Source organism: Chiloscyllium punctatum, chromosome 1 (assembly GCF_047496795.1).
Source record: "Chiloscyllium punctatum isolate Juve2018m chromosome 1, sChiPun1.3, whole genome shotgun sequence".
NCBI lineage: Eukaryota > Metazoa > Chordata > Chondrichthyes > Orectolobiformes > Hemiscylliidae > Chiloscyllium > Chiloscyllium punctatum.
In genome coordinates this window covers 78,338,967-78,364,564 of record NC_092739.1, presented here as the reverse complement: position 1 = coordinate 78,364,564, position 25,598 = coordinate 78,338,967, and the positions used below count along the sequence as shown (strand labels likewise).

Genomic DNA, 25,598 nt, shown 5'->3' with positions numbered 1-25,598 from the left:
CACTTAAAAGAAAGCTCTCTGTTGCATGACTGAATGCTCTGTTACTGCTGACCAGGCCCTGGAGTTCTAAAATTCCTCCCCGACCCTTTTTTCCTTCCTTTAATTCACTCCTGAAAACTTACTCCTGTAGCCAAGTATTCTAGTTTTTCATCTTCCCCAACTGTTAATCTGGCTTGGTGTCAAATGTTGCCTTATAATCGCTTCTATAAAGAGCCTGTAATATTTTGCTTTCAAAGACCCTGCAGCTTACCAGAACTTTAACAGTCAGAGGCAGAGGGGAGTATAGTGGCCATTAATAGACAGGGGGTCAGGAAGCTGAAAGGTCTGAATAAATCACCCTGACTGGACAGACTACACCCCATAGCTCCGAAGTAGATAGCTGAGGAGATTGTACAGACATTAGCATATTTCAGAAATCATGGGAGTCAGGGACAGAGGTAGAAGACAGGAAGCTATAGGCCAGTTCGCCTGACCTAAGCTGCTCATAGGATTTTAAGAGTCCATTATTAAGGATGAGATTGCAGAGAATTTGGAAGTGCATGGTAAAACGGGTGAGAGTCAGCACAGTTTCATCAAAGGGAGGCCATTTTAGAATTCTTCGAGGAGGTTAACAAGCACGATTGACAAAGGAGAGACAGTGGGCGTGATCTATTTGGATTTCCAAAATGCCTTTGACAAGGTGCTGCACAGGAGGCTGCTAAATAAGATAACAGCGCATGGTATTAAGGGCAAGGTACTGGCACAGATAAGAGGACTGGCTGACTGGCAGAGAGTGGGATTAAGGGGTTATTGTCAAGATGGCAGCCAGTGACTAGTGGAGTTCTACAGGGGTCAGTGTTCACATTATACATTAACGATCTGCATGAAGGAACTGAAATTTGCTAACTTTACAGATGACACCGAGATACGTGGAGGGACAGGCAGTGTTGAAGCAGTAGGACTTGGATGGAATAGGTGAGTGGACAAAGAATTGGCAGATGGAATGCAATGTGGGAAAGAGTGAGGGTATGCATTTTGGTAGGAAGAATAGATGCATAGACTATTTTCTTAACAGGGAAAGTCTTTGGAATCTGAAGCACAAAGGGACTTCAGAGTCCTAGTGCAATATTCTGTTAAGGTTGACATACAGACTGACTAGGCAGTTACGAAGGTAAGTGCAATGCTAGCATTCATTTCAAGAGAGATAGAACACGAGCAGAAATGTACTGCTGAGGCTGTACAAGGATCACATTTGAAATACTGAGTGTAGTTTTGGCCTCCATATCCAAGGAAAGATGTGCAGCATTGGAGGGGGTCCAGAGGAGGTTTACAAGAATGATCCTGGGAGTGAGCGGCTTTTCATGAGGAACGGTTGAGAACTCTGGGTCTGTACTCTATGGAATTTAGAAGGAGGGAGGAAGGAGGAAGCTGATTGAAATTTACAGAATATCAAGAAACCTTAGTTAAATGGACATGGAGATGATGTTTCAACTAGTAGGAGAGATTAGGATCCAGGGTCACAGCCTCAGTGACGGGATGACCCTTTAGAATTGTGATAAGGAAGAGTTCCTTCAGCAAGAACGTAAATAATCTGTGAAATTCATTGCCACAGAGGGCTGTGGAGACCAAGTCATTAAGGGCATTTAAAACAGTGTTAGGTAGGTTCTACACTGAAGGTGATCAATGGTTACAGGGAAAGGCAGGAGAGTTGAGTTGAGAAACACATCATCCATGATCAGATGGCAGAGCAAATTCAATGGGCTGCTCCTATATCTTATGTGGTATATTAGCATAAATTCTTAAATTTTTAAATTTAATAACCACCCTAATCATTATTACCATGTCCTCTAACATGTGTAAATGTCTTTTCCTGATTTGCTCATGCATCACAACCATATTTGTCACTATTGTTTTTTCAGATATTCGAACAAAACAATCCCCATCTGATTCTACAACCACTGATTTAGAAACATTGGTATAATTGCAAGCCTTGAATAAGAATCTCAATCTATTCTCAGTTTGTGATGCAGACAACCTGCTCGAAGTGTTCCCATTAAAACAAAACCCTCCCATTTAAAATGGGAAGTCCTTTCTGCAATGGAGCAGAGGATCCATTATGTAGTCATGTTAGCCAATTCAATCCAAGCAGTCAGATCTAATAATGCTTAAAATAAGAAATTTCTGGATATGGAAAACTATCAAATGCTGATACCTTATAAGAAATTTGTTCTTTGTGCCTGCTATGCCAACACAGCAAGATGACTTTCTACCTCAAGTCCGCTTTGCTATCCAATTTCCATATCCCTACAGCCACTGAGAAATCAAAAATCTAGCAAACTCAGCCTTGAATATTTTCAACAGTATAGTATCCCCAATCCTGTAGTATAGAGAATTCCAAAGATTCACTATTCTGAGTGCACAAATTTCACTTCTTCACAGTCCTAAACAATCAGTCTACTATCCTAAGACTATATCTACACATTCTACAAAACCAGGGGAAACAATTAGTTTCAGTATTTACCCTGTCAAGTCCCTTCAGAAGTTTGTACATTTCAAAACCCCTCCATTTTCTAAATTCCAGAGGGTATAGGCCCATTTCTTCTAAAAAAAAAGAACTCTTTCATAACAGGAACCAAACCAGTGACCTTTCACTGTGCCAATTAAATATAGCCTTAAGTAGAAGGGGTGGCATGGTGGCTCAGTGGTTAGCACTGCTGCCTCACAGCGCCAGGTACTCGGGTTCAATTCCCATCTTGGGTAACTGCCTGTGTGGAGTTTGCACATTCTCCCAGCATCTGTGTGGGTTTCCTCCAGGTGCTCCAGTTTCCTCCCACAGTCCAAAGATGTGCAGATTAGGTGAACTGTCCATGCTAAATTGCCCATAGTGCATTAGTTAGGGGAATGGGTCTGGGTGGGTTGCTCTTCGGAGGGTCGGTGTGGACTTGTTGGGCCAAAGGTTCTGTTTGCACACTGTAGGGAATCTAATCTAATCTAATTCTAATCATAATCATCTGCAGATAATTATAAAAACCATTGGTACTTTTCTCAGCAGGTCAGGCCAGATCTGTAGAGAACAAAACAGTTAATACCTTTTACCATAACTAACTATTTCTCTTTCCACAAACGCTGCTTGACCTGCTAAGCATTTCTGGTTCTGTTAATCTTTCAGATTTTCAGCACCTTGAGTGCCTTTGCAACACCTTTCAAATTCTGGCCAAGGAAACCAGTTAAGAACCAAATCAAATTGAGAATCAAAGTTACAATCGAATAGTTTGAAAATGCGTATTGCTGTTTATCAATAATCATACATACAGCTTCATCCTTTTTTTTGATTTCCGCCTGTACTTCTTCCAGTTCCTCCTGACCTTCATCAGGACTCATCTTCAAGCCTTCCCAAAGCATCCGGAAACCAAATATTGCAAAAAGTGCCGTTGATACATAATATGTATACTTCCGGGGAATTATTGTAGTCGCATAGCCAAACAGAACTGAAAAATAGAATAAAACATAAGACCACGGTGCTATTTCAAATTAGTGTCATCTTATTTCTGCTGTCCACTCCCTCCAGTCAACATGAAGATTATGGAGTCACATCTGAAGGTAGACCAATTAAAATTTCAAAATTGACAACTCTTTCGAGCTACTTCAGAAACATAACTTTAAACAATAAGACATAGCAGAAGCAGGCCACTCTGCTCATCACGTCTACTCTGCCATTCAATTACAGCAAGATTGTAATTTGTCTCTCAAATCTGTCTAAACTTTGGATCTTTCAGTCACAGAAGTACTGATTTATTCAGGTCAGTTTTAATTAAGACACTGGGTGTGATTTTATATCCTTCCAATAGTTCTGTCATGATGGGGATTTTATTTTTGATTGTTAACAAAGTATGTCATTCTGCTATAACGTGCGTTTCATTAACACAAATTTGCTGTAACACAATTGACAAACTGGGGACATTGCTCCTAAAGTGCAAATTTTTAAAATGTGTGTTGGCTATAACATGCTTGCCTAGTTGATTTTAACCCTACTGCAAATCCTCTTGCAAGGATGCCTGCCTTGAAGAAGTTTTCCTCCTCTCTCTACAAGAATCTCAGGGAGTCCCTCTCCCACAGCAACTCCCAGGTCATTTCCTCTGCCCTGAAGCTCTTCAACCATGTCCTGAAACAGACTCGCCACCTATCCACTTCACCCACCTTCATCCCTTCCCCCACTCACCTATTGTACTCTATGCTACTTTCTCCCCACCCCCACCCTCCTCTCATTTATCTCTCCACCCTTCAGGCTCTCTGCCTGTATTCCTGATGAAGGGCTTTTGCCCAAAACATCGATTTTACTGCTCATCGGATGCTGCGCTTTTCTAGCACCACTAATCCAGAATCTGGTTTCCAGTGTCTGCAGTCATTGTTTTTACCCTGTAACATCACCAACACTAAGTGCTATTTCTAAAGGACAATTTCTCTACAATGCAGGGTGCACAAGAACACAACCATCAACGTGCGGGGAGTTGAAGCCGTACAGAACGGAAAGTGTGCTAGCTGAACGTGATCTGATGCATGTCTAGCCCTTTAAATGTATCAATTCAGAGGTAACTGATTAAAACAGGTCCTGGCAGAAATTTTGCTCCAAGCATAAATTAAAGGAGTAAGCTCCTCTGAGTAACAAAACCATGGCTGAGCTTCTCTATTCTACTTTTCGAGCACATCCCTCAATTCCTTTCATGGCCCCAGAATCTAGGGATTGCTGAACATTCAGAACAGTTTACAATACAGCTGTTTTATCAGGTTACGAACAGCAGAATTTAACAGTAAAATTACACTATGAACTCCATCACAAGCAACATGGAGGATAAGTGGTGCAAAAAGAAAAAAGACGACTTCCATTTCTATAGCACTTCTCCTAACCACCAGATATTTCAGTGTTTTATAGTCAAGAAAGTGTTTTTGAAGTGTAGTAACTGTTTTATAATGAAGCAAACTGGCAGCTGGCACACAGCATAAACCACAAACACCGTAGAGCAAGACTGGCCAGACAATACTTGCGATAGTCCAAAAATGTGCACATTAGATGGATTGACCTTGTTAAATTGCACATAGTACCCAGGGATGTCTCATTCAAATCATTCATATAAATGACAGAAGAGGACCCTGTGGAACACCACTGGTCACAGGCCTCCAGTCCAAAAAGCAAACCCCCACCAATACTGTCTTCTGCCATTAAGCCAATTAAATATCCAACTGGCAAGCTCACCCTGAATCCCACATGACCTGCATTTAATTATTAAGTCAAAAGCATTACTAAAATCCACATAAATGTCTACTGCACTGCCCTCAATCTTTTTGGTAACTTCCTGAAAAAACTCAATCAAGTTTGTGAGACACCATCTTCCTCACAAAAAAAAACCATGATGACTATCCCTAATCAATTTTTACCTCTGTAAATGCCCATAAATCCTATCTTTTATAATCATCTCCAACATTTTACCCACAACTAAAGTCTGACTCACAGGTCTGTTGTTCCCTAGTTTCTCCTTACAGTCTTATTTAAACAAAGGTATAACATTAGCTATCCTCCTTACCCATAGTAATGGATAATGCAAGTATTTCTGCAAGGGATCTCACAATTTCTTCTCTTACTTCCCACAACATTCTGGGATACATTAGATCAGGTCTTGGAGATTTATCCACCATTATATTCTTTAAGACCTCCCAAACTTCCTCTTCTGTAATGTGAAGTGTTTTAAAACATCAAAATTTATTTCTCTGCATTCTCTAGACTCTGTTTCTGTCTCCCAGTCAAAACTTACGTGAAATATTCATTTAGTATCTCTCCCATTTCCTGCGGTTCAACACAAAGACAATCTCCTTAGACTGTAAGAAGGTCCTACCCTCTCTCTAGTTCTTAAACATAGTGTCACAGAATCTTTTCCATCCACCAGACAGACTGGGTTGGGGTGCTCTCTCATCCGAAAGATGGAAGTGTCATAATACTAACTAAGGCATTGTCAACACACATGGCGCACCGGTTTTGCTGTGCAGAGGTTTATTCCAAGAAGCACTCCATTGGAGAACCAGACTTCTAGGAAGGCAGAAGGTATGGTGAAATGGCTGAAATGTATTAACAAAAAGGAAGCTATTAATCTAGATCAAACAGTGGAAAACTATATATTGAAAAATATATAAATAGCAGGGTCATAATGAGGGATTTTACTTCCCAAAGATAATATGTAATAAAGTAACAAATGAAGTAATAGGGAAGCAATTTCAACAATTTATCCAGAACTGTTTCATACATCAGTATATCTACACTTGAATGAAGCAGGTCAAGTAGGTAACATAGGGATCAACTCAAACAACAAAATAACTTAATTCAAATGAAAAAACGTTGAAAAATCTAAAACCCTTATTTGCAAATTAAGTATCTAGTCCAAAGACAGTGGCAGATACAAAAGCAGGGAAATAATGAACAGTTTTCAAACAGGGGATCATACTGGTATAGGGGAGCAGGAAAAATTTAAGTTCTTTTGACAAATTGAAAATCAATGACTTTTGTCAAATTATCTTAAAGATAATTGCCTCTGAGTACCAAAATAAGAGGCAACAATAAAAATTAGAATGACAAAGCAGGGGGTAAAAATAGCAAGGAAATTAGTGTAGAGATGGTTAGAGACAAAACAGGAATATAACATCTTCCTTCCTTCCAGCATGTAAAGCACATAACTCTCACACCTGCCCCTTGACACCCTTCCTTCTCTTCATCCAAGGACTCAATCACTCCTCCCAAGTGAAACTATATAACTTCTCCAGGTTTACTTACAATTTAGTTTACTGCGTTCACTGCTCACAATCTAATTTCTTCTACAGTGGGAAGACTAAACATAGGATGCATAATCACTTTCTGGGACACGAGTCCATAATTCTGTTATTTTAATTCTCTGACTTGGTTTACTTTGATATTTTGTGTCCTTATCATGCTACAATGTTCCAATAATGTTAAAGGACTATTCATGTATCTCATCTTTCAACTGAACACAACCTGCTAAAATCAGTGTTCTACAAATTTAAAATTGTAACCTCTACTGGTGATTTAGCTTTTCTTTACTGATTAGTTTTATTGATATCCTTCGCTAACAGACAGCTGCTGTTCAGGATTCTCCCATTAACCTTTAGACAAATGTTTTGAAGTTCCATTGGTGTTGCACCTTTTGTAATTTAGTCTCTTCTGTTCTTCATATTGTTACAAGCCTCCCCTTTTCATCTTCTGTCCCACTTACTGAAAACACATTTTATTTTGAAGTTTTCCCATTCCTGAAGGATCATACTGTGTGCTAATATCTAACTGTTCTTTTCTTCACAAATGTGGCCAGACCTAAGTATTTGTTGACCCTTCCATTTTCATCACAGGTAAATGTGGTAACATGAAATTAAAAGCTACCACGACGAGGATTTTAAAAGTCTGCAAAAACAAGAAAAAAGGAGGTTGGAGGTTAAGGAGACATACTTTAGGGTGGGAGTGCTATGGATTTACAGGGTAACAGTTTTCATTCAGGAGAATTAAATTGTACACCAACCTTCCTCTATGGAGATTCCTGCAGATATCATGGAAGCTGCAATCATCACTGCCTTCAAGAAAGGAGCCAATGTGGATTGTGGGAACTACAAGGAATTTGCCTACTCTCCATCTACAGAAAGGTCATTCCACCCTTCCTTGGGACCAGCGCCCAGTCTCAGAGGAAATCCTTCCTGAAAGCCAGTATGGCTTCTGACCTTTGGAACTATGGACATGATTTTCACTTTTCATCAACTCCAAGAGAAATGCCAGGAACAACAATGCTGCAATGCCTTCATTGACCTAACCAAGACTTCAGTCAATTAGGAAATGCAATGGAACACCCTGTCAAAGCTGGCCATCCAGCAAAATTCATCAACATCCTGCGTCTCCTTCATGTCAAGATACTGGCAACAAGAATGGCCATATGACAGATTCCTTCCACGTGAAGCCAGGGGTCAAGCAGGGATGTGTCATCACCCACACCCTTGTCTCCACCTCCTTCACCACCATTTCTCATGTCGTCAAGAACAAATATCCCAGTGGCATAGACATAGCCTACAGGAAAACTTTTCAACCTCAACCAGTTGAAATCCAACAATAAAAGCAATACCAACCTCACTTGTTGAACCTCAGTATGCTGATGTCAATGACCTCTCTGCTCCATTGAAAGACAGTCTTCAAGCCTTGCGGAACCATACCATAGAATTGATCACAGCCTCAAAAAGGCTCAAATACTCTACTGTATCCCAGGACAAGATCTGGTCCACCTCTCCATTAAGATCAATGAAGAAACCCTCCCAAATGTGGTAGATTCCCCCTAGTTGGGAAACTACATCCCATCTAAAGTTGACATCAATTCAAAGATCTAACACTGCATCCAATCTGAGCAATGCTTTTGGACACCTAAGCATGAGAGTCTTCAACAACCATGACATCTACATTGATACCAAGATCATTGTGTATAAGGCAGTCCTCCTCCTGACTCACTTGTAGGGTTCTGAAATTCAGACAAAGGATAGACGCCACCTCAAGACCCTTGAGAAGTACCATCAACTGGCAGAACAGGCATACTAACATCAGCATCTTGGAAGCAGCTTACAGCACCAGCATCAAGGCCATGGTCACCCAGTACCCCTACTCCAGTGGGCTGGACAAAGCAAATCACATTTACCCAATTAAAGGGTGACATTCAGATGAGGGGAGGACAAAGTAAGTGTTTCAAAGACTCACTGGAGGCTTCCCTCAAGAAATGCAACATATCTCAACCATGTTCAGAAGAAACCAATTTGGAGGAAACTCCTGTAAGAAGGGCCGTGATTCTTCGGGAACATCCACTGCCAAGAGGAATCACAAAAAAGGAACCAGAGAAATTGCTGAAGAATGCAGCAGTAAGTTGAGCATCCAACTTTGCTATAGTCTTTAAAAGGTAAGATTTTAATATTCAGAAAAAAAATCCAAACACAATTAATGATTGCACAGCATTGTAAATATGTGATTAAGTTATTAACTTATGGCTACACTGACCTTAAAATGCCCTGAAAGTCTTAGTAACAAGCATTATACCTGGTCACCATGCTAACCCTCAGTTTTGACTCAAATAGCATTCTCTGGTGAAGTAATTATTTTTTTTTTTGCAAAGAAAAAGTATTAAGTAGTCATTTAGCCAATTGGTTCAAATTCTTCCGTAGTCAGAATTTGGCCCTTTATGGACTCCAATGTCATAAAGTGGACAAATAAACAACCAATGATTAATTCCCACATACTAAAGGGTATTCAAGAGATCTCCCAGATAGACCCAAGGTTTACTAACTCTATTCTGTCTATTCTATGCCAGGGCCACCTGGACCAACAACTAAATAGTCTCAGATACAGGATCAGAAAATACGAATAGAGATAGCAACAGGTACAAGTGCTGAGTATAACCAAATATGTGTGGTCAACTTATTCTTCTAAAGTTTCAGGCTGACTTTGATGCCAAAGAGTCACAGCTTTGAAATGAAACAGGGAAAAAAATGATTACTGCAGCTGCAACTTGGAGCCTTGATTTAACTTCTACATTTCCATAAAGTTGATAGACTAATGTGGGGAGACAGAGAGGAAGCGAATGGGGAACACAGTGGGACTATTATAATACTAGGAAGACTGGCAGAGTTTAGTCTGGGAAACATTAAAGACCCAGAGAGAAGGCTGGAGATAGAGAGTGAGACCAATGTGTCAGATAACAATAAGATAAACAGGATGGAAATGGAGGAACTAAACAGAGAGACAGAAGAGATTGTTGCAGCAAGCCGATCACTTCCCATCTGCCCTTACAACCTTTTGACTTTGAGCAACACCATAAGAATAAATACTCAATCTATTTTGCAGATTGGACGCACAGTTTGAATGTGATAATAGCAAATTATATAACAGTAACCATCAGACTTGCTGGTTTAATGTGAAATAATTTGTACATTACTGGCAAATTAAAAAGTACAAGCAGTACAAAAAGTACATTTTAGTTAAGTTTTAAGTCACCAACCAGATAGACAGGTCATCAATCCCAAAGCCAGCATAGCTCCAGCGAGCACAGTGAGGCGATTGTAGCGCATGGCCATGATAGCTGCTATGAAGAATGTCTTGTCACCCAGCTCAGAGACGATAATGACCGATATGGAAGCAACAAAGGCATGTATGAAACCCAGGTTTGTTTTAGTAACTGACTGATCGCTTACAACATTAGCCATAGGATGTGGTGAAGATATTTTCTGCATAAAAAGAAAGTGTCAGGTATTAATATTACATAAAATAAATTCAGAACTTGGAAGACATTAATTATCACTATACCTTTTGTTTATTAATCCACATTCTGCTAACTTGTTGAATATTATATTAACTAGAGAGGTTGTATTATTTACTGTTTTAACATGCCTATTTTCTCTTTTGGTGACCTTCCTGGATCCGTATAGAGTCAGATGTCATCCAAGTTTTGACACTGGGCTCCTAACTGATCGGCAGATGATCCTGATTTTCAAAAGCATTGTGGGTTTGATGATTTTCCTATTACATAGATCTGTAGTTTACTAATCACATTGGTAATGGTGAGTGTGAAACTGTGCATGTTTCACCTTTATTCCACACTATAGCAGGCTTTGTCCAGAGTTACTTAAATAAGATGTTTGTACTTGTATTGAGCATGGCTAAATTTTAATCTCAATGTTGTGGCGAGGATTCTTTCACTGTGCTAATGAAATAGATTAAGAGAATTACTCTCACCACAGACTTCCGGATAGACACCATGTTACAGAGTGATTATGGTGGTGAAATCTTGCAGTTTCTCATTGATGACAAGCAGCCTCTGGTGTAATACTTGGTCTGTATGCTTTGGAAAATTTCCACAAACCTTATACAAGGTATTATGCCAAATGAGACTGTTGCACAAACATCTACCTTCATGCTGAACACCTACAACCGCTAAATTATTTGCACAGAATTATAGATTCTCTGCAGGTCAGAAGAAAGGAGGAAATTCAACCCATTGTACCTGTGCTGACTCTGACGGTTTAAGTCAGTCCCAATTTCTTTACTCATGAAAAAGGAACAAATATGTACACTATTAAGCATTTATCAGTTCCCATCTCAAAATTACTACCGAGTCTGCGATTCTTCCAAAATAACCTAAATCTGTGTTTAATACTAACGTTTTGTTTTAAAAAGGATATAGATTCTCCTTACTTTATTTAAAACATTATCAAATCTTTTGTGTACAAAAGGTTAAGAAGAGAGTACCTCAATGTCGCCCATTTCTCCACATCGCTGGCCCCATTCTAGTAAATCTCATTTGCATTCTCTGAAAGTCTTTCTTAAGGTGCAGTACCCAGCATTGAACATGGTGTCTCAGTATATTAAAAGAATCTTGCCTTTTGTATTGAAACTATTAATAAATGCACCCCCAGTTTCAGCAGCCTTCAAACTTATACCACTCAGTATATACTACTTTGCTTCATTCTTCAAACCAAAATGCATTATTTCACACTCTGTCCTTATAATTCAACTACCACCAGTCCATTGCAGCACCAGTTGATGTTCTTAGGTGAATTATCCTTCTTTTCATTGTAAACCATATTGGGTTTTCTATCACCTGCAACCTTTGAAATTTGGTCATCATGATGTAGCAAAGTGAGCAGTGATCTTAATATCGTCCAGTTCCAGCATTTTTATCCACTAACTGAAGGATTGACAATATAGTTCCAAAATGACAATTCGGAAGGGAACTTGCAAGTGATGGCATTTATATGAATCTGCAGCTATTGATGTTTTAGTTGATAGCAATCACAGGTTCGGAAGGTATTGTCAAAGGAAGCATGATTGCATCACCCCTTTTACATGGTACACAATATGCCACTGTGTTGATGGTGGGGTGGAATCAATATTCAAGTTGGTGGAAGGGGTACCAAATGAGCTGCTTTGCTGAGGTTTTATTGAGCTCCTTGAATATTGTCACTTTAAACCCATGCAGGCAGAGGGAGCATTGCCAACTTTTTCTTGTGGAGAACAGACAACCAGGCCTTGGGGAGTCAGGAGGATAGTACACAGCAGAATTTCCAACTCTTGTAAATATTGTGATTACATGGCTGGTCCAGTGAAATCAATGGAAATTTCCAGGGTAGTTTTTAAGGGGTTACAACATCCTGATTGGTTAAATTGCAAATCCACTGACTGCCTTATCATGCTCCAAATACTTGCACCTTTTTCATGGGCTTACTCATTGTATAGTTCTCTCACTGTTTAGGGCACTGACGCTGCTAAAGGGCTTACTCTAGCTATTATACGAGGAGTTATCCATCTCTAACGATCTCAAAAATATTATTCCTACCAAACTGAACACTAGCAGTTTTACAATCCTTAACTCCTTTTGCACGGTCATCATTAGAGAATCCAGATGACCATTTCATCCAATCTGTTCACATACTGTCAACATGCAATTATTATCCATCATAACAGTTGATTAAGTCAAGTTAACACTGAGGACTAAAATTGTGGTACCAATACAGTTCATTCATTTCCCAACCTGTCTTAATTTTGTAAATACTGTAGCCTCCCACCTCCGTACCGGCAGGGATATATTCCAAGACCTACTATGGAAGCCTGAAAACACGGATAGGTGCCAACCCATTCATTTAAATGGGAAACATACCTTCCGGCAGCCTCCTGGACCCTGGTTCTGGAACTATTGTTTGGTTCTTGGGACAAGACTTACTCTTACAATCAGATGTCTGCTTCCTCGAAACACATCCTGGGAAACTGTTATTTCTTGTAGTCTTGACGGAATGAATGGGACATGGTGCAAATGGTGGAGGATTGGATTGCAAATTTTCTGGAATGTTCCCCATAATATGTTCGGGCCATGGTAAACCACAGGTAACTGAAACCATGGAAACTAGACTCGTGGATATAGGGAGTTGCCCTGTATTTGAGACCACTGCCTTTCTCCACTGGACAATTTATTGCATAATAATACTTGCATCATGTATGAAACTGTTCCCTGATATTCCTGGAAATTCAATTATTACTGTACAAATTTTGTCTCTTGCTCTAATAACCAGAAGCAAAGGTGTTTCCATTCTCATTCTACCTGATCAGCGTACTGATGCATATATTGCCCCGTTTCCCCCTCAGTCAAAGCAAAACGCTCAGAGACACAGTATAGTTTTACCTCCTTCACCTTTATTCTGGGCCTTGGAGGGAGACAGCACAATCGCCTATGTGCACAGAGACAGGAGTTCACAGTCTTCTTTGGAAGAGCAATTTCTCAATGAACTATATTGTCATTTTACAGGGAGAAGTATCCAGATAAAGCAACATACACATTAATTGACCGTTCCAATCAATGAGTATCAATAGCAGAGACCAAGCCCTTTACTGTTATACAATGAATGTTCTTAACCTTGTAACTGGATTCATATTGTTAAATGGCTCTACACAATGACTGCTTTTCCACCTTGTTAACCCATTGCCCTTACCTCCAGCATCCTATTGTTAACTGTAAAGCTCTTATCTGATCTGAGTCATGCTCAACTGAACCTCTTATTTCACAAAACTCAGAACTTAACTCTTCCCCTGTCTGCTTATGCCCTATCAGGTATCTGGAAAATTGCAAATTTTGCAATCCAATCCTCCACCATTTGCACCATGTCCCATTCATTCCGTCAAGACTACAAGAAATAACAGTTTCCCAGGATGTGTTTCGAGGAAGCAGACATCTGATTGTAAGAGTAAGTCTTGCCCCAAGAACCAAACAATAGTTAAAACCAGGAGCCAGCTAGGTGTGTTGTTTCAGCTCAGTCCACATTTTGAAGGCCACTGAACCAGGGATACTAAACATGAATTTTCTCAAACCTTTCTGTAACCTGATCAAGCCCATATGCCCCTTCAGTGAATAAAGTTTTCCAAAGACCATCCACAGCTGACAATAGCCATCGCAAATTTCATCCAAGAATTCTATCTAGAGATCCAAACCTTCAGCCTAACAGGTGTGTCACTCTCAAGATATCTGCTGTTGCCAATGGTAAGTAAGAACAGTTCCACAGGCACAAATTGTTTCATCTTTGATAGGCAAGTAATCCAAAATGTTCAAATATCTAATTAATTCATCCACTGGTTACCTGGTTCAAACTCGGAACAATACAAATAATCATACTTCAACATTTACACAGTCAGTCACTTTCTTTCATCTATAAGGCTACAAGGGTATAGTTCTTTTTCTGCTCAGAATGCAGTCCGTATCAACCATCCTTCATACCATGCTTTGCTCCAGAAAGTCAATGGATAAAAAATAGTGGGTGGTCCGAAAGCTAGTGCTTCCAAATGAACCTGTTGGACTATAAACTGGTGCTGTGTGATTTTTAACATTGCCTACCCCAGTCCAACACTGGCACCTCGGAGTTAATCTTTACTTAGTCGTATATAATTATTTATAGAGTGTCATGTTACAAACATGCACCTTCTAACTTAAGCTTTCCAGTTTCATTAAATGTCAAATGAAACTCTACCTGCATAATCATGAGCTGATTTATTGGAAGATAATTTGCACCAATTTACTATTAGATAATGTCATTCATTACAAGACAAAAAAAATACAATCACTTCATTGAATCTTGCTTTAACTTTAGCTTTCTGAAAGTTAGTAATGACAATAAATTTAACTGGATCAACTATAACTTACTTTAAGGGCATTTAAATCGTCATTGGATAAACATCTGGATGATAATGGAATACTGTAGGTTAGATGGGCTTCAGATTGGTTTCACAGGTCAGCGCAACATCAAGGGCTGAAGGGCCTGTACTGCCCTGAATAGGTGATATCAACATTAATAACTTAAGGACAGAACAGAGGTCAGGTGATACAGTATTTGGATTTCCAAAAGGCATTTGATGAGGTGTCACATAAAATGTTACTACACAAGCAAACAGCATGTGATAGAATATTACAATGCTGGCAGCTCATTCCATATGCATACCACCCTCTGTGTAAACAAAAAAGATCCTCCTCAGGTTCTCTTTTATTCTTTCCCCTCTCACCTTAAACTGATGCTCTCTAGTCCTCGATTCCCAACCCTGGGAAGATAACTGAGTGCATTCACCCTATCCATGCTTTTCATGATCTTATACATCTCTATCAGGCTGCCCCTTCAGTCTCCTATACGCTAAAGAAAAAAGTCCTAGCTTGAACAACCTCTCCCTATCTCAGACCATCGAGTCCAGACAACATCCTAGTAAATTCCTTCTGCACTCTTTCCAGTTTAACAACATCCTTCCTAAAGCAAGGTGAGCAAAACTGAACACAATACTCCATGTACGGCCTCACCAACATCCTGTATAACGGTGGCATAACTTACCAACTTATATACTCAATCCCTGACTGAAGAAAACCAGTGTGCCAAAAGCCTTCTCCATTGCCCTGTCTACCTGCGACTCCACTTTCAGAGCACAGTGAACCTGAACGCCAAGGTCCCTCTGCTCCAATACACTCCTTAAGGCCCCACCATTCACCATGAAACTCCTACCTTGACTTAACTTTCCAAAATGCAAGACTTCACAGTCATCTATATTAAACTCCATTTGCCATATCTCGACTCACTTCCCCAGCTGATCGAGGTCCTGCTGCAGTTTCTGAAAACCTTCCTCACTGCCCACGATACCACCTATTGAAGTGTCATCAGCAAACTTACTAATCATGCCTTGCACATTCTCATCCAAGTCATCAATATCGATAACAAACTATTGCCAGGAGGTAAAAGAAGGGAAGTTTTGCTACAACTGTAAATGATGCTTGAGTTAACTCCTAGAATACAATTTCATGTTTTGGTCACCTTATTTGAGGGACATTCCTACATTGGAAGCAGTTCAGAGAAGGTTCCATTAGGTGATTCCTGGGGTTGTGTACAGTCTTGTCTGGGAAGGCCAATCCCCATTAGAAGATGGAGAAGTGATTTTTTTTTTATTGTTCGTTCATTGGATGTGAATGCCATTGGCTATGCTGCACTGTTCCCCATCCCCAATTATTCAGAAGCTATTTAAGAGTGGCAAGTGGTAAATAGGATAACAATGGAGACGGGACAGGACAGAGATGAGAGATCAGGAAGGAGGACCTTTGTGTGAGAGTAGCCACAGTCTTACCAGATCACAGGGCTGTTCTCTCATTAGACAGAGATAACTGGCAGTGGTTTAACCTGAGAGCCACCATACCTGAGGCGTGGGAAGAGGTTGAGGAGAGTCCTTTATGGTAACCTCATCCGGTGTGGGGATTGAACCCACGCTGTTGGCATCACACTGCTTCACAAACTAACCGCCCAGCCAACTCAGAGCTGTAGCACAGAAACAAACCCTTTGGTCCAACTCGTCCATACCGACCAGATATCCTAAATTAATCTAGTCCCATTTTCCAGCATTTGGCCCATATCCCTCTAAACCCTTCCTATTCATGAACCCATCCAGAAGTCTTTTAAAGGTTGTAATTGTACCCACCTCCGCTACTCCCTCTTGCAGCTCGTTCCATACATGCACCACCCTCTGCCTAAGCTGAATAAATTAAGACAGTAATAGCTTTAGATCTTTCCTCTCTCATCTTAAACCACTGCCGTCTGGTTTGTACTCCCCTACTCTGGGGAAAAGACCTTGGCTATTCATTCTACTCATGTCCCTCATGATTTTATAAACGTCCATAAGGTCAACTCTCATCCTCTGACGCTCCAGGAAGAGTAGTGTGCTACAAATATTTCCAGCACATTTTCTCCCCATTTCTGATATCCAGCATTTGCACTGATTTGCCTTGGGAGTCTCTCTGGGTCCTAGCCAAACTTACCCTCTCAGTAAATCTCTCCAAAACAGGTAAGCCAGCCTTGTTACTTGTAGGAAGCTATTGTGTAGAAGATGCTTGCCCCATTTATTTACATTAAATAATTACAATTTAATAGAAAATTGATGTATTCAAACATTGTACAAGAATGCACCAACATCCATTCAAGTTTTTTTTTGCTACCTGCCCTGGATCTCTCTGGATGTGAGAATCCAATTTGAAAGAAGATTGGGATGCCTAACCTGATTTATAGTAACAAAGGGAAAAATGCACATAATAGATTATAGAGATTTACTTGTCTGTGGTTAAATTAGTGTCACATTTAGACAGAATTTCAGCAAAACTGCCTTCACAAAGCACCACATTGACCTCTGCTTAAATACTGAAGTATCAAAAGTAGAATAAGTTTTTTTTTCCATGTCATCCTCCACAATGAAGATTGATGAACCATTAAATCCAATATATGGAAGCCAAATACCATCATGCATCAAGCATTATTTGTAACCACAATGTATTCAAGAGTGAAAAAGCAGTGAATTAAGTTCATAGATTTAAACATCTCTGAAATGCTGCAATTTTATGGTGTCCATTCCCACATTGCATGCCCACACCAGAGATGGAATGGCACAATGGTGGTGGGAAAGAGATGCGAATGGAGAAGGCAGGAACAGGATACTGATTAAGGATGATCAGCCATGATCGTATTTAATGGTGGTGCAGGCTCGAAGGGCAGAATGGCTTACTCCTGCACCTATTGTCTACTGAAGTCTAACATTTGACATCATGGTCACTAAAGGGCTCCTTCCCATCATCACAAGAATTGTACCTGCTCCAAAGTTACATCCCCTGTACCCATTTGAAGCTCATCTGAGGACGTTCTCCCATCCTGGGTCCACACAGCCCCTCATTACTCGAGTTTATAGAACATTACAGCTCAGTTCAGGCCCTTCAGCCCTCAATGTTGCGCTGCCCTGTCATACTAATCTGAAGCCCATCCCACCTACACTATTCCATGTACGTCCATTTGCCCGTCCAATGACGACTTAAATGCACTTAAACTTGGCGAATCTACTACCGATGCAGGCAAAACATTCCATACCCTTACTACTCTGAGTAAAGAAACTACCTCTGACATCTGTCTTATATCTATCTCCCTTCACTTTAAAGTTGTGTCCCCTCGTGTTTGCCGTCCCCATACTTGGAAAAAGACTCTCCCTGTCCACCCTATCTAACCCTCTGATTATCTTGCCAGTGTACACTTGGCAACATCCCAAATTTATCTTTAAGTTTAGGCTTAATCACCATTTTCTCTTTGGCACTGTTCTGACAAGGTGGGCTGGCCACCTGATTTTTTTTTATAATTTACCTTTTTATAAATCTCAGAACAGTCAGAATGTAGGGTGGTTAAAAGAAGTTAGTTTCCAAGAAACACTCTGCTTTACTGCGGACAAGAGAGAAAAGTTTACTTGTAGAAGATTTTGTGACATCATCACGAAGTCAACAATGCCCTTTGTCAAACTGTCTCAAAATATTGCACTTTCATTTATTCATAGGATGAGGGCATCACTGGCTGGGCCAGCATTAAATGCCCATTCCTTGCCCAGAGGGCAGCTAAGAGTTAACCACAAGGGTACTAATACAAAAGAAAAGAAATACCTGCCAGTACACAATTAAACAATTTTCTATAGTTATTTAAATTCAAGAAAAGTTCCATTGGAAATAGAGAATGCACGACTTTTATTCAAAAAGGGATGGATACAAAAAAGGTGAGTAAAAGCTGGTGCAGCAGTCTTGATCAAAGATACCATCATAGACCTGGAATAAGATTCAGTTTTTGAGTACATGAGTTGGGATGTTATGTTGCTGCTGTACAGGACACAGACAAGGCTTCCAGCTCTGGTTGCCCTTCTTATAGAAGGATGTTGAGACCGTGGTGCTGGAAAAGTACATGTCAGGCAGCATCCAAGGAGCAGGAAAATCAACTTTTCAGGCACAAAACATTGATTCTCCTGCTCCTCAGGTGCTGTCTGATCTGCTGTGCTTTTCCAACACCACACTCTCGATACTGATCTCCAGCAGTTGCAGTCCTCACTTTCTTCTATAGGAAGGATATGGTTAAACTTGAGAGGGTGCAGAAATGATTTACAAGAATGTTGCCAGGACTGGAAGGATCGAGTTATAGGGAGTGGCTGAATAGGCTGGGGATTTTTTCCTTGGTGCATGAGAGACTGAGGGTGGCCTAGCAGAGGTTTATAAAATCATGAGGGGCATAGGCAAGCTGAATAACCAAGTTCTTTTTCTAGGTTGTGGGGGTGGGGGGGGCGCAGGGGAAAGCATCCAAAACTGGAGGGCATGAGTTTAAGGTGAGAGGGGAAAGATTTAAAAAGGATCTGAGACGTAACATTTTCATACATGAGAGGATGCTGTATGCATAGAAAGCTGCCAGAAGTAGTGCTGGAGGCATGTACAATTACAACATTTAAAAGGCTTCTGGATGGGTACATGAATAGGAAGAGTTTAGAGCGATATGCACCAAATGCTGTTAAATTGAACTGAGTCAGATTTATAGATCTGGTTGCTGTGGACACGTTTGACACAAGCGTGTTTCTGTATGACTCTATACGGTTAGAGGTAAGAAAAGGAAGGGAGCAGTGATCTTTTTGGTTAATAATGTATATCTCCAAGTAGTGAGGAGAAAGTAGAAGAGAGTATTTGTAGGCAGATTATGGAAACCTGCAGGACAAGTAGGGTTATGACAGTTGGTGATCTCACTTCTCTGAACAGGATTACTCCCACAGGACTGGAGGGTTAAAAGTGTGACACCATTGTTTAAAGTTAAAAATGAACACCAGGTTATGGTCCAAAAGGTTTACTCGGAAGTACAAGCTTTCAGAGTGCTGCTGCTTCATTAGGTAGCTAGTGAGTCAGATCATAGGACACAGAATTTATAGCAAAAGATCACAGTGTCATACACTGATGTGATATATTGAACAAGCCTCGATTGCTGTGAAGTCTTTCATCTTTTAGAATGGGCTGCAGGTTTTGATTCATTAATATTCAGTCATTATTTTCTATAATCCACGTGACATTTTATAAGTTCCTACTTTGGAAACTGAACCAGTCAGACTCAAGACTGGAATACATACAGACTCTAACCTCATACCTTTAATGCATTGTCTGAATCGAGATGTCACTTTTTTAAAAAAGAAAATCTTAAGTTATCACGGGAATTTGGTTTGAAAGAAGTTGGGGGGGTTTACATATTAAAGAATCGAAACCTACAGCCCATTCTAAAAAATGAAAGACTTAACAGCAATCCAGGTTTGTTCAGTATATCGCATCCATGTATGCCACTGTGATCTTTTGCTATAAATTCTGTGTCCTATGATCCTACTCCACTAGTTACCTGATGAAAGAGTAGCACTCTGACAGCTTGTACTTCCAAATAAACCTGTTGGACTATAACCTGATGACGTGCGATTTTTAACTTTGTCCCCACCAGTCCAACACCGGCACATCCACATCATGGCTACCATTGTTTAAGAAAGGGACAAAGGGTAACAAAGACGACTACAGATGTCAGCTTGACATTGGTAGTGTGAAAACTAACGAAGACCATAATAAGGCGTGAGGTAAATATACGCAAAGAAAAATGAGTTAACACTGGATAATCAACATGGTTTGTTCAAGGGCAGGTCGTGTTTGACAAACATATTTGAGTTATTTGACAAGGTGACACAGGCAGAGGAGAAGGGCACTGCTGTGGATATTGTTTTTTTTAAACTTCAGAAAGAACTTAATATAGGGCCATATGGCAGGACTGTTAGCAAATTAGAAATGTTGGGGATTGATAGGACCTTAGCAAAAAGGATTAGAGGTTGGCTAAAATGTAAGAAACAGAGGGCACTTCTCAGACTGGAGACAAGTTCAAAATGGTGCTCCCTAGGGCTTGGTGTTGGGGCCTTTGCTTTTTATGATTTATATACACAATCTGGAGATGAATGTGGAGGGCAAAATCTCTAAATTTGCAGATGATACTAAGCTAGAAAGAAGGGTGAATTGTGAGGATGACACTCAACGACTCCAAAAAACAAAGTTGGCCAAATGGGCAGAGCATCTTGCAGATGAATTTCAATGCAGAAAAATGTGAGCTAATGCATTTTGGTAGAAGAAATAGGAATAGATAATACAGGCTCATTGGAACAACTTTGAGAGAAGTAAAATTGCAGAGGGATCTCAGAATTCAACTGTATAATTCTCTGAATGTGACCAGGCAAGTTAAGACAGTTGTTAAGGATCCTTGAGTTTATAAATAGATACAGTATAAAAGCAAGGAAGAGGCTTAGGTTTAGGGTGAGTGGGGAAAGATTTAAAAGGGACCTAAGGAACAACATTTTCACGCAAAGGATGGGCCATGTATGGCATGAGCTGCCAGAGGAAGTGGAGAAGACTGGTACAATGAGAACATTTAAAAGGCATTTGGATGGGTGTATGAATACGAAGGGTTTTGAGGGATACGGGTCAAGTACTGGCCAATGGGACTACATTTAGGATATCTGATCGGCATGGACAAGTTGGACTGAAGATTCTGTTTCCATGCTGTACATCTCTGATTCTATGATGCTTCACCTCTACAAATCATTAGTCAGACCACATGCAGAGTACTGAGTTCAGATGGATGTTAAAAGGTCTGGAGAGTATACAAAGATGATTCATTGGGAATTAAGGATTTTAGATACAAAGAAAGATTAGAGATAGTAAGTGGAACAGAGAAGATTAAGAGGCTTTTTTTAAAGTGCATGAACTATTTTGGCAGGGTAAATTCATTGATAGATCAGTAATTAGGGATCACAATTTAAAGACTGTCAACATGAAAGCTAGGAGGGAAATGAGGAGAAACTTCTTTATTCAAATTGCTGTTAAGATTTGGAATGTACTGCCAGGGGATTCCATAGAAGAGAGCTGAATATATATTTGAAAATGATGATTTTAGAAATCTCAGGTGATATGGCTGGAGAATGGAACTAGCTGGGTAGCTCTTTCAGTACTCAGTACAATGAGCAGAATAACCTCCTTCTGTGCTTAAAAGTATATGATTCTAAAAGAGGAAACTACGGGTTCGTTAAAAAATAGGTATTAGGGAAGATGATATTATGAAATGGATGTTAGCAAAGCATTTCAAAAAATTATGCAATCAAGCAGAGTCAATGTAATTCTGTGGAAGGGAAATCATATTTAACCAATTTATTAAAACTCTCTGAAGAAATAATATGTAACGTGGGACATAGGGGAACTGGTGGATGTACTAAGATTTCCAGAAGCTATTCAACAAGGTTAAAATTTTATAATGTACAAGGACAGAACGCCCCTGGTGCTCACCTTCCACCCTACAAACCTTCGCATCAACCAAATCATCCACCGACATTTCCGCCACCTCCAAAAAGACCCCACCACCAGGGACATATTTCCCTCCCCACCCCTTTCCGCCTTCCGCAAAGACCGTTCCCTCCGTGACTACCTGGTCAGGTCCACACCCCCCTAGGACCCACCCTCCCATTCTGGCACTTTCCCCTGCCACCGCAGGAACTGTAAAACCTGTGCCCATACCTCCTCCCTCACCTCTATCCAAGGCCCTAAAGGAGCCTTCCACATCCATCAAAGTTTCACCTGCACATCCACCAATATCATTTATTGTATCCGTTGCTCCCGATGTGGTCTCCTCTACATTGGGGAGACTGGGCGCCTCCTAGCAGAGCGCTTTAGGGAACATAGAACATAGAAGAATACAGCGCAGTACAGGCCCTTCGGCCCTCGATGTTGCGCCGATCAAAGCCCACCTAACCTACACTAACCCACTATCCTCCATATACCTATCCAATGCCCGCTTAAATACCCATAAAGAGGGAGAGTCCACTACTGCTACTGGCAGGGCATTCCATGAACTTACGACTCGCTGAGTGAAGAACCTACCCCTAACATCAGTCCTATATCTACCCCCCCTTAATTTAAAGCTATGCCCCCTTGTCATAGCTGACTCCATACGTGGAAAAAGGTTCTCACTGTCAACCCTATCTAACCTCCTAATCATCTTGTACACCTCTATCAAATCACCCCTAAACCTTCTTTTCTCCAATGAAAACAACCCCAAGTGCCTCAGCCTTTCCTCATAGGATCTTCCTACCATACCAGGCAACATCCTGGTAAACCTCCTCTGCACCCGTTCCAGTGCCTCCACATCCTTCCTATAGTATGGCGACCAAAACTGCACACAATATTCCAGATGCGGCCGCACCAGAGTCTTATACAACTGCAGCATGACCTCAGGACTCCGGAACTCAATTCCTCTACCAATAAAAGCCAGTACGCCATATGCCTTCTTCACTGCACTATTTACCTGGGTGGCAACTTTCAGAGATCTGTGTACATGGACACCAAGATCCCTCTGCTCTTCCACACTACCAAGTAGTCTACCATTAGCCCAGTAATCCATCTTTTTATTACTCTTACCAAAGTGAATCACTTCACACTTAGCTACATTGAACTCCATTTGCCACCTATCTGCCCAGCTCTGCAGCTTTTCTATATCCCGCTGTAACCTGCCATATCCTTCCTCACTGTCTACAACTCCTCCGACTTTCGTATCATCCGCAAACTTGCTCACCCATCCTTCTAACCCTTCCTCCAGGTCATTTATAAAAATGACGAACAGCAATGGTCCCAAAAGAGATCCTTGCGGAACACCGCTAGTGACGGCACTCCAAGATGAACCTTTGCCATCAACTACTACCCTCTGTCTTCTTCCAGAGAGCCAATTCCTAATCCAAACCTCCAACTCACCCTCAATGCCATATCTCTGTATTTTCTGCAGTAGCCTACCATGGGGGACCTTATCAAACGCCTTACTAAAATCCATATATACCACATCTACCGCTTTCCCCTCATCTACCTCCTTAGTCACCTTCTCAAAGAATTCAATAAGGTTTGTGAGGCACGACCTGCCCTTCACAAAACCATGCTGACTATCCTTGATCACATTATTCCTATCCAAATGTTCATAAATCCTATCCCTTACAATTCTCTCTAAGACTTTGCCCACAACAGAAGTGAGACTCACTGGCCTATAGTTACTAGGATTATCCCTACTCCCCTTCTTGAACAAGGGAACCACGTTTGCTAGCCTCCAGTCCTCTCCGAGACACCCGCACCAATCAACCAAACCGCCCCGTGGCCCAACATTTCAACTCCCCCTCCCACTCTGCCGAGGACATGGAGGTCCTGGGCCTCCTTCACCGCCGCTCCCTCACCACCAGACGCCTGGAGGAAGAACGCCTCATCTTCCGCCTCGGAACACTTCAACCCCAGGGCATCAATGTGGACTTCACCAATTTCCTCATTTCTTCTCCCCCCACCTCACCCCTGTTACAATCTTCCAGCTCAGCACCATCCTCATGACCCGTCCTACCTGTTAATCCCTCCCCTCCCTGACCTATCACCTTCATCTCCTCCCCTACTAACCCATTGTACTCTATGCTACTCTCTCCCCACCCCCACCCTCCTCTAGCTTATCTCTCCATGCTTCAGGCTCACTGCCTTTATTCCTGATGAAGGGCTTTTGCGCGAAACGTCGATTTCGCTGCTCGTTGGATGCTGCCTGAACTGCTGTGCTCTTCCAGCACCACTAATCCAGTAGGAGGCTGGAAGAACACAGCCAGCCAGGCATCAGGAAACGGAGAAGTTAATGTTTCGGGTGTAACCCTTCTTCAGGTCTGTGAGCGTAGGGAGAGCTGCAGATAAAGGGGGAAGAGAGAGAGAGAGAGAGAGGTGGTGAAGATAAAAGATCGGCTCGCTAACAAGGGCACTCCCCTTGAATTCTGCTCTATATTTAAATATTTATGCTAATGAAAATCCAGCAGTTTGACTGAACAACATTTACAATGTGAATTCAGTAAACCCTATTGCCCTATAACCTAACTTGTGTCAGCACTTTATAATAAGATTCTCTTTTTCAACAAGGGGCTGACTGCTGATACAGATTTGGCTGATCCGGATTGTTGCCGGACACTAACCGGGCGGCAATGGGGCTGAGACCACACATCCTTTGCGGTTTACGAGAGGAACCCAGGCCCGTACTGTCACAAGCGCCTTCATGGTGCGTCCCGGGCCCGCGGCGCGAGAGCCCCCACGGCCTCACCTGCTGCCCGGTCTCCGCTTTAGCCGCTTCATCCTTTTCTTGCAGCTCGGCTGCCGCCGCCATGTAACAGAGACTGAGGCAGAAAACAGCGGCAGCCCGGCACCATGCAGACATGATCGCGGGGAATAGGGGGGGAAGAAACCGTCACCACGGAATAGGAGGCCGAAGCCAAGATCCCCTCAACAGAACCTTAGCGATCGGCGGCTGCCATGGCGGAAGCACAACCTTCACTTCCTCCTCGCCCGACACGCGGAACGAGCCGGCCCGCCCTCTCATTGGCCCCTGGTTCGTCTTGCCGACACCTGATTGGAACATTCCCCCACGACCCACCCCCCGTTGTGACGTTGTCCCACATCCACCAGTCCCGTCTACGTATGGGCCACATTAGGTCAATTCCTCCTCGCATTCGCCCATCCCGCAAAGTGGCTCAATGTCTGCGCATGAGCAACAGCTGCAGAATCCTTCAAATGGCAATGGTGGCTGGACTTGAGTGGACAAGGTCAGAAGTCACACAACACAAGGTTATAGTCCAACAAGTT

At 41.5% G+C, this 25,598-nt stretch overlaps 1 protein-coding gene across 1 annotated transcript in view; it reads right to left on the bottom strand.

The window, feature by feature from the left end:
* Window positions 1-25,296, bottom strand: part of tmem165 (transmembrane protein 165) — a 30,711-nt gene extending 5,415 nt beyond the window's left edge. The window contains exons 1-3 of the mRNA XM_072569533.1: window positions 25,060-25,296; window positions 10,053-10,278; window positions 3,292-3,467 (exon numbers count right to left, since the gene is read on the bottom strand). Coding sequence (XP_072425634.1) covers window positions 3,292-3,467; window positions 10,053-10,278; window positions 25,060-25,173 — 516 coding nt within the window. The 5' untranslated portion in view covers window positions 25,174-25,296. The remainder of the gene's footprint in view (window positions 1-3,291; window positions 3,468-10,052; window positions 10,279-25,059) is intronic.
* Window positions 25,297-25,598: the final 302 nt, after the last annotated feature.